General features: G+C 48.4%; 1 protein-coding gene across 2 annotated transcripts in view; it reads right to left on the bottom strand.

Annotated features, from left to right (window-relative positions):
• Window positions 1-13,161, bottom strand: part of KAZN (kazrin, periplakin interacting protein) — a 1,120,978-nt gene that overhangs the window by 75,178 nt on the left and 1,032,639 nt on the right. For both annotated transcript variants that reach the window (XR_005451048.1, XM_038746129.1), the window contains exons 5-9: window positions 12,858-12,994; window positions 6,408-6,578; window positions 4,350-4,539; window positions 2,597-2,727; window positions 433-483 (exon numbers count right to left, since the gene is read on the bottom strand). Coding sequence is in view for 1 of the 2 variants with exons in the window: in XM_038746129.1 (XP_038602057.1) it covers window positions 433-483; window positions 2,597-2,727; window positions 4,350-4,539; window positions 6,408-6,578; window positions 12,858-12,994 (680 nt within the window). In the remaining variant the exon portion in view is untranslated. The remainder of the gene's footprint in view (window positions 1-432; window positions 484-2,596; window positions 2,728-4,349; window positions 4,540-6,407; window positions 6,579-12,857; window positions 12,995-13,161) is intronic.

The raw sequence follows: 13,161 nt of genomic DNA, 5'->3' as shown, positions 1-13,161 counted from the left end.
GGGAGGCAGCGTGGCTTAGCAGAAAGAGCCAGGGCTTGGGACTCAGAGGTCATGAGTTCTAATCCCACTTCTGCCATTTGACAGTTGTGTGACTTCGGGCAAGTCACTTTACTTCTCTGGGCCTCAGTTCCCTCATCTGGAAAATGGGGATGAAGTCTGTGAGCCTTACATGGGACACCCTGATTACCTTGTACTACCCCAGCACTTAGAACAGTGCATAGCACATAGTAAGTGTTTAACAAATGCCATTATTATTATTATTAATAATTATTAATAATTATTAATCCTCCTGACTGACTTTAATGACAGGTTGTGAGGCTCAGCTGAATCACCAAAGCTCTAAATTTCAGGAAGAGTAAAAACACACGTGGTGGGAGGAGTTTCAAAGGTACTGGCTTGGGGCAGCAGCTGCTGGAGGGAATCATTTCCTACCTGTACAATTGGGTTGTGCAGGTTCTTCTGAACTGGTCCTGGACTATCCCCCTATCACAAGAAAGAGGCAAAATAAGTTGAAACAGCAAAAACACAGCTCTAGGCTCAGCCCCCTTTGGGCAGGGAACACCCAACAGAGGCTTCTCCAACTCCTGGGCCTGTTTGCTCTGGGGCATCAACACAAGAGCTGGCTACTCTCGTTAAGGGTTAGGGTTGAAACTCAGTTTCCTTGTCCACCCTTAAAAGTCACCAACCAGGGGCTGGCTGAATTTTGGAGCCCAAGGTGTGGGAGAACCCTAATGTATAAATAGCCTCCTCCTTTCTGGCTCTCATGACCTTTGACTCAAGTGCCCATCAAACTGGGTTTAGAATCACCACGGGCAGCAGGACCCAGGTATTTATGAGCTGAGGATTGACTTCGTCCGTATAATACTTGCTCTGCTACATTCCATCTCTTAGATTGTGAGCCCCCTGAGGGACAGGGACCATGTCTAATTCCCACCTGTATACTGTCTCCCAGTGCTTAGTAAAGTGCTCTGCCCACACACTATTACTACTATTCCATCCTCTCCATTTGGGCAGAAATGTCCCTTCACTTCAGCAGGTGAGAACAGCAAATCTCCACCAGAGTAAGTGGAAGAGGGGAAGCGTCTCCAAACTTCTAGACTATCAAAATGTGTCTCCCTAAGGTCAGAGCAAGATTCCAGGCCAGCATGTGTCTGAAAGCAGGGTCTTATAGCAGAAGCTACAGTTAGTCTGTCCTTCAAAACTGGGGACTAGCTCACTTTCCATTACTGCTGGACTGGTATAGGGGTGGTCTGGCATCAGAAGGCACCATCTAAAGGTTTGCTTCCCAAAATGCCTCACTTCCCGTTTAGCTCTTCCAGTTACCCAAACGGAGGACAGCCCTGCAGTGAAGTTGTGTCAACCTGCTTTTAAAAATGGTCATCCACATTCCTTATTACTTTCCCTTTTATAGGGCTATTACTCATGGGGAAATCTATCTAGCAGAGTGGCAGGCCCAACCAGTTCTGGGCCCCCTTAGGCCACTGGACCCACTCTAGTCCTGGATGCTGAAGCTGGACCTAGCTCCACTGCAAAAATGGTCTGAACATGCACAACTCTTCTTTCAGCAGGTGTTGGTGGGGCACCAAGCTGACTTCTGTTTACCCAAAGAGAGCAGTTTATTCAGGGTGACATCTTAATTTTGGAAAGCATTAACTAATCTCATATTCCCTGTAGAAATAAATGCCACTCATCCCCAAGGAAGAGGTTCATTTCCATGTGTGAGGAGTGTTGTTCTGCTATGTCTTGTTGGGAACCTGGTGCTACCATGACTTCTGTCTTGGGAGTGAGTGAGAGAGGGGGCAAATGGAGTAAGCACTGGAGAGTAAGCACTGAGGCACTGCTACCAGAAGTGGTTTCATAGAGGCAGCATGGACCAGTGGAAATGGCCTGGCAGTCAAGAGACTCCCTGAGTTTTAACCTTAGCTGTGGCCCGCTCTGTGACCTCAGGCAAATCACCTAAAGTCTATCGCCCTGTTTCCTCATCTGTAAAATGAGGCTGATGTGAATATAATGTGAAAGGGCTTTCGAAAATATCCAAGTGCCCTACAAATTATTTCACTCACAACATATTTTTCCTCTCAAACCTTGGTAGTCTGAAATGGGAGAGAGGCTGTTTTAAGCATCTGGAAAAAGGATAATCAGTGTCTGGAGTTGCCTGACTTAGTTCACTGGGCACAATTCCGCTCCTCCTGAATCTTCAGCCCCAACTCGAAAGTGGTGAGAAGCCTTTAACCATCCCTGACTGGCTCTGGGTCTGGATTCTTGACCCCTTCTGGTCCCCCAGCTTGATGCCACCTTTTATTTGATTAGTGAACCAAACTAGAGTTCTTGTGCCCATACCGCTGTGTGGCAACCCTGTCATCCAAGACTACCTTACCCATGAGAAACTCGCCTAAGGAGCTCCTTCCCCCCAAGGGAAATGTCCCAGGTCACCGTTGCTGGTCAGACTCAACAAACACCAATAGCCATCATCTGCCCCCACAGGGCAGTGCCACGAATGAGGCAACGTTTCCCCAAGAAGGGTGGGTGGAGAGCTCATGGTGCATCCCATGGGGGACCTGGGGCTAGGGAGGAGCCTAGAACCCACCGGACTTACATTGCAAAGAGAGTGTGTGCGGTGTCGAGGAGAGTTGATGTCGCTAGGGGTGGATGACCTGTCCCCTTCTGCGGCCGATGCGTCGGAGATGATGGAAGGCTGACGGGAATGGCATGGGCTCACCCTGACAGCTGGAGGTGGGAAACAGACAGTGACAAAGCAATATTGACGTCCCTCTCCCTCCCTCACTGGGTCACTCCTTCCCAGGGGCCCAGCCTCTTGCCCTTCCTCTTGCTCAAGTGGCAGAGGCAGGATTAGAACCTACAGCCTCAGACTCCTAAGCCCATGCTCTTTCCACTAAGCCATGCTGCATTATTATTATTAGATCTACCAACTCTGTTGTACTCTCCCAAGCACTTGTACAGTGCTCTGTACACAGTACATGCTCACTAAATACCATTGATTGATCAAGGTAACCAAATATGTTTTCTAAATATCAAACTAGGGAAGGTAAGAGTTTAAATAATAATAATAATGATGATGGCATTTGTTAAGCGCTTACTTTGTGCAAAGCACTGTTCTATGCTCTGGGGAGGATACGAGGTGAACAGAGTGTCCCACATGGGGCTCACAGTCTTAATCCCCATTTTCCATCTGAGGTAACTGAGGCACAGAGAAGTTGTGACTTGCCCAGAGTCACACAGCTAATTGGTGGAGCCGGGATTTGAACCCATGACCTCTGAATCCCAAGTCCGTGCTCTTTCCATTGAGCCACACTGCTTCCCTAAACATAAACATAGCCACCCCTTGGGCACTATGTAACAAGGGGGAGGGAGGGGAGGTGTGTGGGATTGAGGGGGAGGGAGAGAGCACTTTTCTGGAGATAGGCATCTTGGGGCTGGACATCCAGGCTGCAGGGGCCTTTTGAAGTCTGTCCCTCTCCTTGTGGCCCTTGCTTCCCCTGGAGTGGCAGCAGCCAACAGGTATTATCATCAGCCCACCTTCAGGAAAATGTAGTCCTTGGCCCTGGTGGTACTCCATCAATCCACTGCAACACCCCTATATAGCCTGTAAGCTCCAAGTGGACAGGGATTGTGTTTACCAACACTATTGTCTTGTACTCTCCCAAGAACTTAGTACAGTGCTCTGCACACAGTAAATACCACTAAGTTTAGGAGAGGGGGATAATTCAGGAGCTGGTACTGATGATAGTGGCTCCAGCTGCTATAGGAAACTATACGGACAGTTAGTTCTATTCCCCAGAAAGCTAACTTGCTGTTAACCCCCAATGCTGGCTCTCTTTGCTAACCCCAATAATCTTTAGGGCTTCTTTAGGTCCCAAACACTTATGGACCTGTCACTGGCATGTTCTCTTAGGGGGTACCACTGCACCCCTGCCCTTTATAATAATGATGGCATTTATTAAGCGCTTACTATGTGCAAAGCACTGTTCTAAGCTGGGGAGGCCAGAAGGTGATCAGGCTGTCCCACGTGGGGCTCACAGTCTTAATCCCCATTTTACAGATGAGGTAACTGAGGCACAGGGAAGTTAAGTGACTTGCCCAAAGTCACACAGCTGATAAGTGGCAGAGCCGGGATTTGAACCCATGACCTCTGATTCCAAAGCCCGTGCTCTTTCCACTGAACCATGCTGCTTCTGCTTCATACCATCCCCAGGGGCCAAGACTGCTTTCCCAACTGGCCTCTCTTTTACCTGCTGACACTGTTGCCTTCTCTCCCATCTGGAAGGAGGGATTCGAGGAAGCCCTCGGCTCTGGAATTGGGGATGGTGCCTGGGGATGGGGGGACTCACCTTGCCGGTCTGTGGAGTGTGGGGGGTGGGAGTGATACAGCGTCTGCTGGCTCTGCCGGATGGCGGCGGTGAGGGGCAGGTCCGCCTGCATCACCCACTCCTGGTTCCCGTTGAGAACCGTTTCACCCGGCATGGCCAGCGAGTGCCGCTTGGGCACATCCTTGGTCAGGGTGGCTAGGGACTGCTTTGCCTGACCAAGAGGAGGGGGAAGGGAAAGAAGACAGAAGTTATTGAGTACCTGTCCTCCAAAATGCTTCTGGAAAACTCAAAGTAAAAATGAGGCTTTTCCCTCTCCCTTCTGAACTATGCTGGTGTCACTGAATGAACATTTTGGAGGTTATGAATTGGTGGAACCAACCGGCCCTTCTGTGTTCATTCAGCCCAGCACAGCAACTCTTGGCTGGAAAATCACCATCCAAACTCTGGCTCACTCTGTACCTTTCCCCTGATAGTTTTTGATATGCCCCCAGCATCAGGCTCAGCAGGAAGGTGACCCGTTGAATTGGGGGGTCAAATATTGTGTATTCTGTTCTGTGACACCAGCTGTTGCTCTCCAAGATGGGGAGCCAACCTCAAGAAGTGGCACTGGACCAGAGGCTGGAGACCAACACACATTTCTGGTCAAGATGCCTGGATGGCAGTGGTTCAGCGGTCTGTGTGGCCAATCCAGGGTGCCTGACCTCCTGTCCTAATAGCTCTAGGGACCCGAAGTGAGCAGCAGTTACTTTTCTAACACCTGCCTTCTGCAGCAAACCTGCCATCCTACAGACTGTGTGTGTGTTTCTCTCCCCAATCCCCCCCTCCAAAAAAATCCCCACCTGCCAGTGCCCTGGAGAATTTTTTTATGGCATTTATTAAGTGCTTACTATGTGCAAAACACTGTTCTAAGCGCTGAGCACTGTTCTAAGCGCTGAGTTGAGCTCAGAGGTTGGGAGTTGCCTAGGGTGACACACAGGAGCCCAGGGGCTGAGCCAGAACTTGACCAAGGTTTTCTGACACCCAATTCTATAAGCTCTCACCATTTGGTTACATTGCCTCTCCAGAAGCCAGTGCCTGTGTACTGACCTCCCTATCTTCCTGGACCAAGGGGAGGGATTCAGAGTCCCAAGAGGGGTGGGAAAGAACTCTGGGGCAGTGCCACAGGGAGGGATTCAGAGTCCCAAGAAAGGTTGGGAGAGGGGTGGGAAAGAACACTGGGGCAGTGCCACCTCGCTTAAATGCCCCTGCTCTTCCAGAAAAGACTGGGACGTTGTGGCCATTAGATGTCAGCATTGGGTAGGAGGAAGATAGGGTGAACAGCGGTTATCCCGCCCAAGAAGCTTAGCATAACCTGCTGTGCTGTTTGCTGTGCTTCCTTGACTTTGGTTGGGCCAGGAAGAGTCAGAGATCTCCCGCCACCCCCAAAAAGTCACACTGGGGTATGGTGAGCCATATTCCATATACAGGAACGCCAGCAGAAGTGAGAGGGCAGAGCAAACCCAGAATGAAGTGGGGAGGAGTTGAGGACAAACCCCACAGGTTCTGGGGTTTATGCCTGTTCGATCTCTTCCTAAGGGTTGGACGCCCTAACCACCTCTCTTCCTCATCTTCAGTGGGTCCCTAACTCCTCCAATGGGCAGTTGCAACAAAGAATGCCTGAACCTGCCCAGGCTGGGCTGGGTAAGGGGTGCATCCCACTGCCCCTTCCCAGGGCAGAGACCTCAACTCATGTTCATTTTTTTCAGCCGGAACCAAATTCATCTTAGCTGGCAAATGAAGTGACTCCTTCAGCCAACAAACATCAGCACCTTTGATTCAGCCAGCAGGGCCGGACAGGCGGAAGAGACCCCGTCTAGTTGAGGGCTGCTAAAGGGCCAGTGCAGTCACCCCTGGCTTCCAGCCAATAAGCTGGTTTTGGGCCTTGTAGCTCTGACCAGTGAGGGAGTGGCAGAGCTGAGTGGCAGCCCCGGCCAGCCCCAGATTGCTGAGATTTAGAATACATTTTCAGCCTTGGGCTCCCACCACTGAGGCCCTTGGGAGGGAGGGGATAAAAAGGAGGAGAAGCAGGCACCCTCTCACCATGGCTAGCTCAGCCTCAAGCTCCTTCATCCTGTTGTCCTTCAGGTCCAGCTGGGAGCGGAGTGATGTGGCATGGTCGGTGGCTTCTTTGGCTTGCCGCCGGAGCTCCCACTTCTCCCGTTCCAGCAGGTCCTTCTCCTTTGCCAATGCTTTGACTGCATCTTCACTCTCCTACAGAGACAGAAAGTCAGAGAGGAAATGGACATAGTCGAGGTTAGAGGGAGTCCTCTCTGGGTAGGAATTTGGGCCCTGTTGCATATGGCCTTGCTGGATGGAGTCACATCCGAGGGGGGCTGGGGAGACACTTTATTTCCTACCTGGGGAACACCTCTTAGGACCCTAGAGCTGCAGACCAGTGGTATTAGCAATGAGGGGGAGGGGAAAGGCAGAGCCTGGAAATGACTTCTTAGATCCAAGTGCCATTCCTTGTCTGGGTCTCCTCTCTCCTGGCTGACAGCAGACCATATCTTCAATCTCTAACTCTAGGTCCCCAAGAGTCCATCAGATATTTTCTCTCTCTGTCAGAATCCAGTTTTAAGCTCCTCTGAACAACAGTGACATCTTTGACCTACTTTTACTTGCCCCCAGGAACCTGAGGCCAAGATGTTGGACTAGTGACTTGTTACAGAAGCATCCTGCCGCTCCAAGGAGGGAGGCTGAGTGGGCAAGAATTCCCAGCTTGCTTACCAGACATCCCTGAATTTACCCGAATCCACTCTGCAAATTGCAGAACTGTTGCAATGTTGGTTTGTTTCCCAGGGGATGCCAAGATTCAGCTTGCTCTTGCACTTTCCCTGAGAAGCCTGTCTCCCTGCTTTCCCTCCACTCCCCAACAGCAGGGGGTCCTGGGAAATTTTTGTAGACCCCCAGCCAACACCAACAGTCAGGATCTGAGCCCTTGAGGACCATGGCCTCCACTGCCAGCTGGCGTGGCCCTGTGCCTTCTTTCAGGTTTCTATTCGATCCCCACTCAACCAGCTGTTTCCACAGCCTGGAGACATGAGACATTCATTTCACCATCGGAATGATTTCTAAACCAGTGGAGGGGACCTCTGGATTTCAAATGTGAATTACTCAGTGTCAGGTACCCAGCAAAGAAAATGCAAAGGCTGGGGAATGGATGCTCCCTTGTTCAATAGCTGAGGCTGCTAAAACAAGAAGCATTATATGGTGGAGAGAGCACAGACCCAGGAGTCAAAGGACCTGGGTTCTAATCCCAGCTCTGCCACTTGTCTGCTGGTTGACCTTGGACAATTTACTTAACTTCTCTGTGCCTCAGTTACCTCATCTGTAAAAATGAAGATTAAGGCTGTGAGCCCCATGTGGGACACGGGCAGTGTCCAACCTGATTATAATAATAATAATTGTGTATTTGTTAGGTGCTTACTATGTACCAGGCACTGTACTAAATGCTGGGGTTGATACAAGCAAATTGGGACAGTCCCTGTCCCATATGGGGTTCACTATCTTAATCCCCATTTCTCAGATTAGATAACTGAGACGAGAGAAGTTGAGATGTGCCCAAGGTCTCACAGCAGACAAGTGCTGGAGCCAGGATAAGAACCCAGGTCTTTCTGACTCTGAGGCCCATGCTCTTTCCACTAGGCCAAGCTGCTTCTCGATTATATGGTATTGACCCCAGCACTTAGCACACAGTAAGTGCTTAACAAATGCCATTAAAAAAACCCCCAAAACAGCCTGGTGGCCTTTGAAGCACTTGAGCCCAGTCAGTGGTACTACGATGAAGAATACGACTTTGTATCAACTACAACTGGCAAACATGCTTAGTCTAGATCTCAGAGGCCCAACGGGATGTATTCACCAATGACCAGACCTGTGGGAGACTTAGGCAGGGATGTAGGCTCTGTCCCCGCTGCTTCAGTTTCAGCGAAGTGCTGCAGTACCCTGGTGAGGCTGGCTTGAAAAATGCCAGCGCAAAAGGAATTTTTTTCCAGCGTGGGGAGTGTTTGAAAACAGTGTGCTCCACTCGTCAAAATCCCCTTCAAGGGCCAGGAGTAGCCTCTCCAAATGCCCCTCTAGCACAGGCTCTTCTGCATTCGCCATGCGGAAAGTTTAAATGGCCAGTTGTCTAGGATTCCCATTACTCTTCACAGATTTCACAGGTTGTTCACTTAATGTCAGCACCTTGTGCCTACCAGCCCCATGAATAGAGAGATGGGACTTCAAGTGTCTGTATTCTTTTTGAGAGTGAGAAGCCCAGGCTACGCAAAGCATTCTGGGAATGGAATGTACATCCCATCAAAGAATCAATCAATTGCATTTATAGAGTGCTTACTGTGTGCAGAGCACTGTATGAAGCACTTCAGAGAGTACAACAGAGTAGGTAGGCACATTCACCGCCCACAATGAGCTACAGTCTAGAAGGGAAAAAGACCACAAACCACCAGTCTGCCAGGGCAGGGGGCAAATGGGCTAAGGACTTCGGGACTTCCCCAGCAAGACCAACTGTGGGGAGCCAGGGGCCAGCGTGACATTCTTCCAGGGTCATTCATTCATTCAATCGTATTTATGGAGAGCTTACTGTGGGCAGATCACTGTACTAAGCACTTGGGAAAGTACAACAGAACAATAAACAGACACATTGCCTGCCCACAATGAGCTGGGGGCTCCAAAAGACCATTCTAGGGGGGCTGTTATGAGGAGGGAGGGAAAAAAAGGCAGCTCAGTGGAAAAGAGCATGGGCTTTGGAGTCAGAGGTCATGGGTTCAAATCCCAGCTCTGCCATTTGTCAGCTGTGTGACTTTGGGCAAGTCACTTAACTTCTCTGTGCCTCATTCCCTCATCTGTAAAATGGGGATGAAGACTGTGAGCTCCTCGTGGGACAACCTGATCACCTTGTATCCCCTCCAGAGCTTAGAACAGTGCTTTGCACATAGTAAGCGCTTAATAAATGCCATTATTATTATTATAAGAGCAGCACTTTGAGCTGCTTTGAGTTGGTGAAGCCTGAACAGTTCTCAGAGCTCCCAGTTCAGATTTTGGCTTCTTAAACCAGGCCCCCAGTATAACATGAAGCAGGTAATGCTCAGTGTTGGAGAAAGAAGTGATGACTAGATCACCTAGGCCTCGGTGAATGCCGGAGGGGAGTGAATTGGGGGGCTGGGAAAAGATGGGGACCCTAATGGGGGAAAGCTGTAAGATTAATCACCATGAGAGTGCAGGGCTGGTGCTGACCGCTCCAAACCACCCAAAGCCTGCCACTGTGCATTCCTCCCTGCACCACAACAGAGGATCTAAATGCACCTCTAGAACTTTTAGGCAATTGAAAAGGGAATTAGGGAAGCAGCGTGGCCTAGGGGATAGAGCACCGGCCTGGGAGTCAGAAGGACCTGGGTTCTAATCCTGGCTCTGCCACTTGTCTGCTGTGTGACCTTGAGTAAGTCACTTTGCTTCTCTGTGCCTCTGTTACTTTATCTGTAAAATGGGGTTTAAGACTGAGAGCCCCAAGTGGGACACATACTGTGCTAACCCAATTACCTTGTATCTACCCCAGTGCTTAGAATAGTGCCTGGAACATTTATTATTATTATCATTATTATTAATTGAACTGGTCATCTTTTTTCTGACCCTCTAATGGTCTGCATATGTGTGTCTTCACATGGAACAGAAATGAGAAGCAGCATGACCTAGTGAAAAGAACAGAGACCTGGGTTCTAATCCCTCCTCTGCTGCTTGCCTGCTGCATGACCTTGGGTAAGTCATTCAACTTCTATGTGCTTCATTTCCTCATTTGTAATGGAGATGAAATACCTGTTTTCCCTCCCCCTTAGACTGTGAGCTCTATGTGGGCAGGGACTGTAGCTGATCTGATTATCTTGCATCTATCCCAGTTCTTAGTATAATGCTTGGCACATTGTAAGTGCTTACCAACACCACAAAAACTCACAATCGGCTTCAAGATCCTCCACCATCTGCCCACTGTACCTGTCTGCTCACTTTACCTGCTATTACACCCTAACTTGCGGTCTTCACACCTCCCAAGCCAACTTTCAAGCTGTACCTCACTGAACTCTCTCACCTCTGCCCTCGCTCTTACGCTATTCACCCATCTTGGAACCCCTTCCTACATCAGATAGACCACAGCTCTCCTCACATTCAAGCCCTCCTAATAATAAATCAATCAATGGCATTTATTGAGTGCTTACTGTGTGCAGAGTACTGTATTAAGTGCTTGGGTGAGTATGAGTCATTATTATTATTAACAATGGTAATTATGTCACCTCTTCCAACAAGATTTCCCCTACTGTTTTTCCAGTATCCTGAGTCATATCATCCTCTCAGTCTATCAGTAGTATTTGAGTACTTATTCTGTAGACAGGATAATAATAATATTTGTTAAGTGCTTACTATGTGCCAAGCACTGTTCTAAGTGCTGAGCACTTAAGCGCTGAACTAAATGTTGAGAGAGTGCAGTAAAACGACACTCTCTGACCACAAGGAGCTTACAAGTTAGTGGAGCAGGCAGGCACCTAAAAACATTATAAGTAGGGGGAAGCAACAGGGTATAAAGTATGCCCATAAGTACAATGAGCACCCAAGTGCCAAAGTGACAGAAATGCTGAAGTGGTAGTTGATGGGGAAATGATAGATATTTAAGAGACATCTATGACTGTGTTGAAAATACAATTGAGGCTTTCTCCTCTTGGCTGGGTCATCACAACACTATGTTAAGAAATATTTGGACAGTGTTAACAGCCATTGGAAAACGTTTAGTACATTTACTATTCTTTTTATTTTGTTAATGATGTGCATATAGCTTTAATTCTATTTGTGCTGACGATTTTGACACCTGTCTACATGTTTTGTTTTGTTGTCTGTCTCCCCCTTCTAGACTGTGAGCCCGTTGTTGGGTAGGGACTGTCTCTATATGTTGCCGACTTGTACTTCCCAAGCGCTTAGTACAGTGCTCTGCACACAGTAAGCGCTCAATAAATATGATTGAATGAATGGATTAATCAGGGAAGGCCTGTTGGAAGAGATGTGATTTCAGAAGGTACCTGAAGAAGGGGAGAGCCGTGGTTGGCTGGATGTGAAAGGAGAGGCAGTGTTAGGCTGGAGGGAGGGCAAGAGCCAAAGGTTGACAATGAAAAGGGAGTGAGGTACAGTGTGTAGGTTGGTATTGGACAAGCAAAGCATGCAAACTGGGTTGTCTTGGGAGATGAGCGAAAATGTTATGAGGGGAGAGCTAACTTCATTCAGCCTGTCCTAGTGGATAGAGCACAGGCCTGGGAGTCAGAAAGTCATGGGTTCTAATCCCGTCTCTGCCACTTGTCTCCTTTGTTGCCTTGGGCAAGTCACTTTACTTCTCTGGGCCTCAGTTACCTCAGCTGTAAATGGCGATTAAGACTGACCATGTGGGACAGGGACTGTATCCAACCCAATTTGCTTGTATCCACCCCAGCACCTAGTACAGTGCCTAGCACATATTAAGCATTCAACAAATACCACTATTATTATTATTATTATTATTCAGCCAATTCTAGCCCTTATGGGCTTAAGTACCCCTTCCTTAGCATTCATGTATATGAGTACTCAATTATTGATTTTGACCAATGACCTTCTAGACTGTGAGCCCATTGTTGGGTAGGGACCGTCTCTATATGTTGCCAACTTGTACTTCCCAAGCACTTAGTACAGTGCTCTGCACATAGTAAGTGCTCAATAAATACAATTGAATGAATAAATGACCACTAGAGTTGTATCTTTCTCTTTGTTAGAGTGAAAGCTCTTTGTGGGCAGGGAACATGTTACTTTGTTATTCTGTACTTCCCAAGGGTCTAGTACAGTGCACTACACCAAGTGAGTGTTCAATTAATGCTGATCCTTCTCCTACTTAAGCATCAGACCAATAGCGAGACTGAGACTTCAGCCCCTCCCCATTAAAGCCTTCCTAAAATCCCACCTCTTTCAGCAAACCTTCTCCGATGAATTCCCAGCAGTCTGAATTGTACCAACCCAACAGCTATCTCTACGTCTTGTGTATTTATTTCCTGCCAGCCTCAGGACTATGTATGTGTGCGTTCAATTATACATTTAATTATTTTCATTCCACTAGTTGAAAATATTTTTACATCTTCTCTCCCATTATAGTGTAAGCTCCTTGTGGGCAAAGAAGTGTTCTTTTCTTCTCCTGTACTTTCCTATCACACCCAGTTGAGTTTCAATAAAAAACCATCACTACCTTCATTATATCTGCCACCTTTGAGACCTAACAGATGTATGGTGTGAATTCCTCAGGACAGCTGAGGGGGGAGGAAGACCCCAAGGCCCTGGTGTTCTGGTGGAGGGGTGGAGGAAGGGGGCTCAGAGATCTGATCATTTTGCACTCTCCCAAGCATTTATCACAGTGCTCTGCACACAGTAAACACTTAATAAACATGAATGACTGACTGACCGATCGAGGTGTCGGGGCGGCCCAGCTTGCCTTACTTTTCTATGCTGTTCATAGTTCCGGATGAAGTCACGAAGCTGCTCCTCTCGGCTCTCTAAGGTGGCATAAAGCTGCTGCATCTGGCTCATCAGGTCTGTCTTCTCCACCTTTAAACGCTTACGATCGGCCTTCATGGCTGAGAGAAAGAGAGAGAGAGCCCAGTTAGTACAGAAGTCACCTGATGGATATCTGATTTCTCATTCTTTTGTCTTCCGTCTTCACAGCCCAACACATAGCTCCCTCCCAGCACCTCTCTCTGACCTGGCAACGGTTGCCTGGGTTGCTCACCCAGACAAAACACGG

Source organism: Tachyglossus aculeatus, chromosome 5 (genome assembly GCF_015852505.1).
Source record: "Tachyglossus aculeatus isolate mTacAcu1 chromosome 5, mTacAcu1.pri, whole genome shotgun sequence".
Lineage (NCBI taxonomy): Eukaryota > Metazoa > Chordata > Mammalia > Monotremata > Tachyglossidae > Tachyglossus > Tachyglossus aculeatus.
This window is presented reverse-complemented; position numbering and strand designations above follow the sequence as displayed.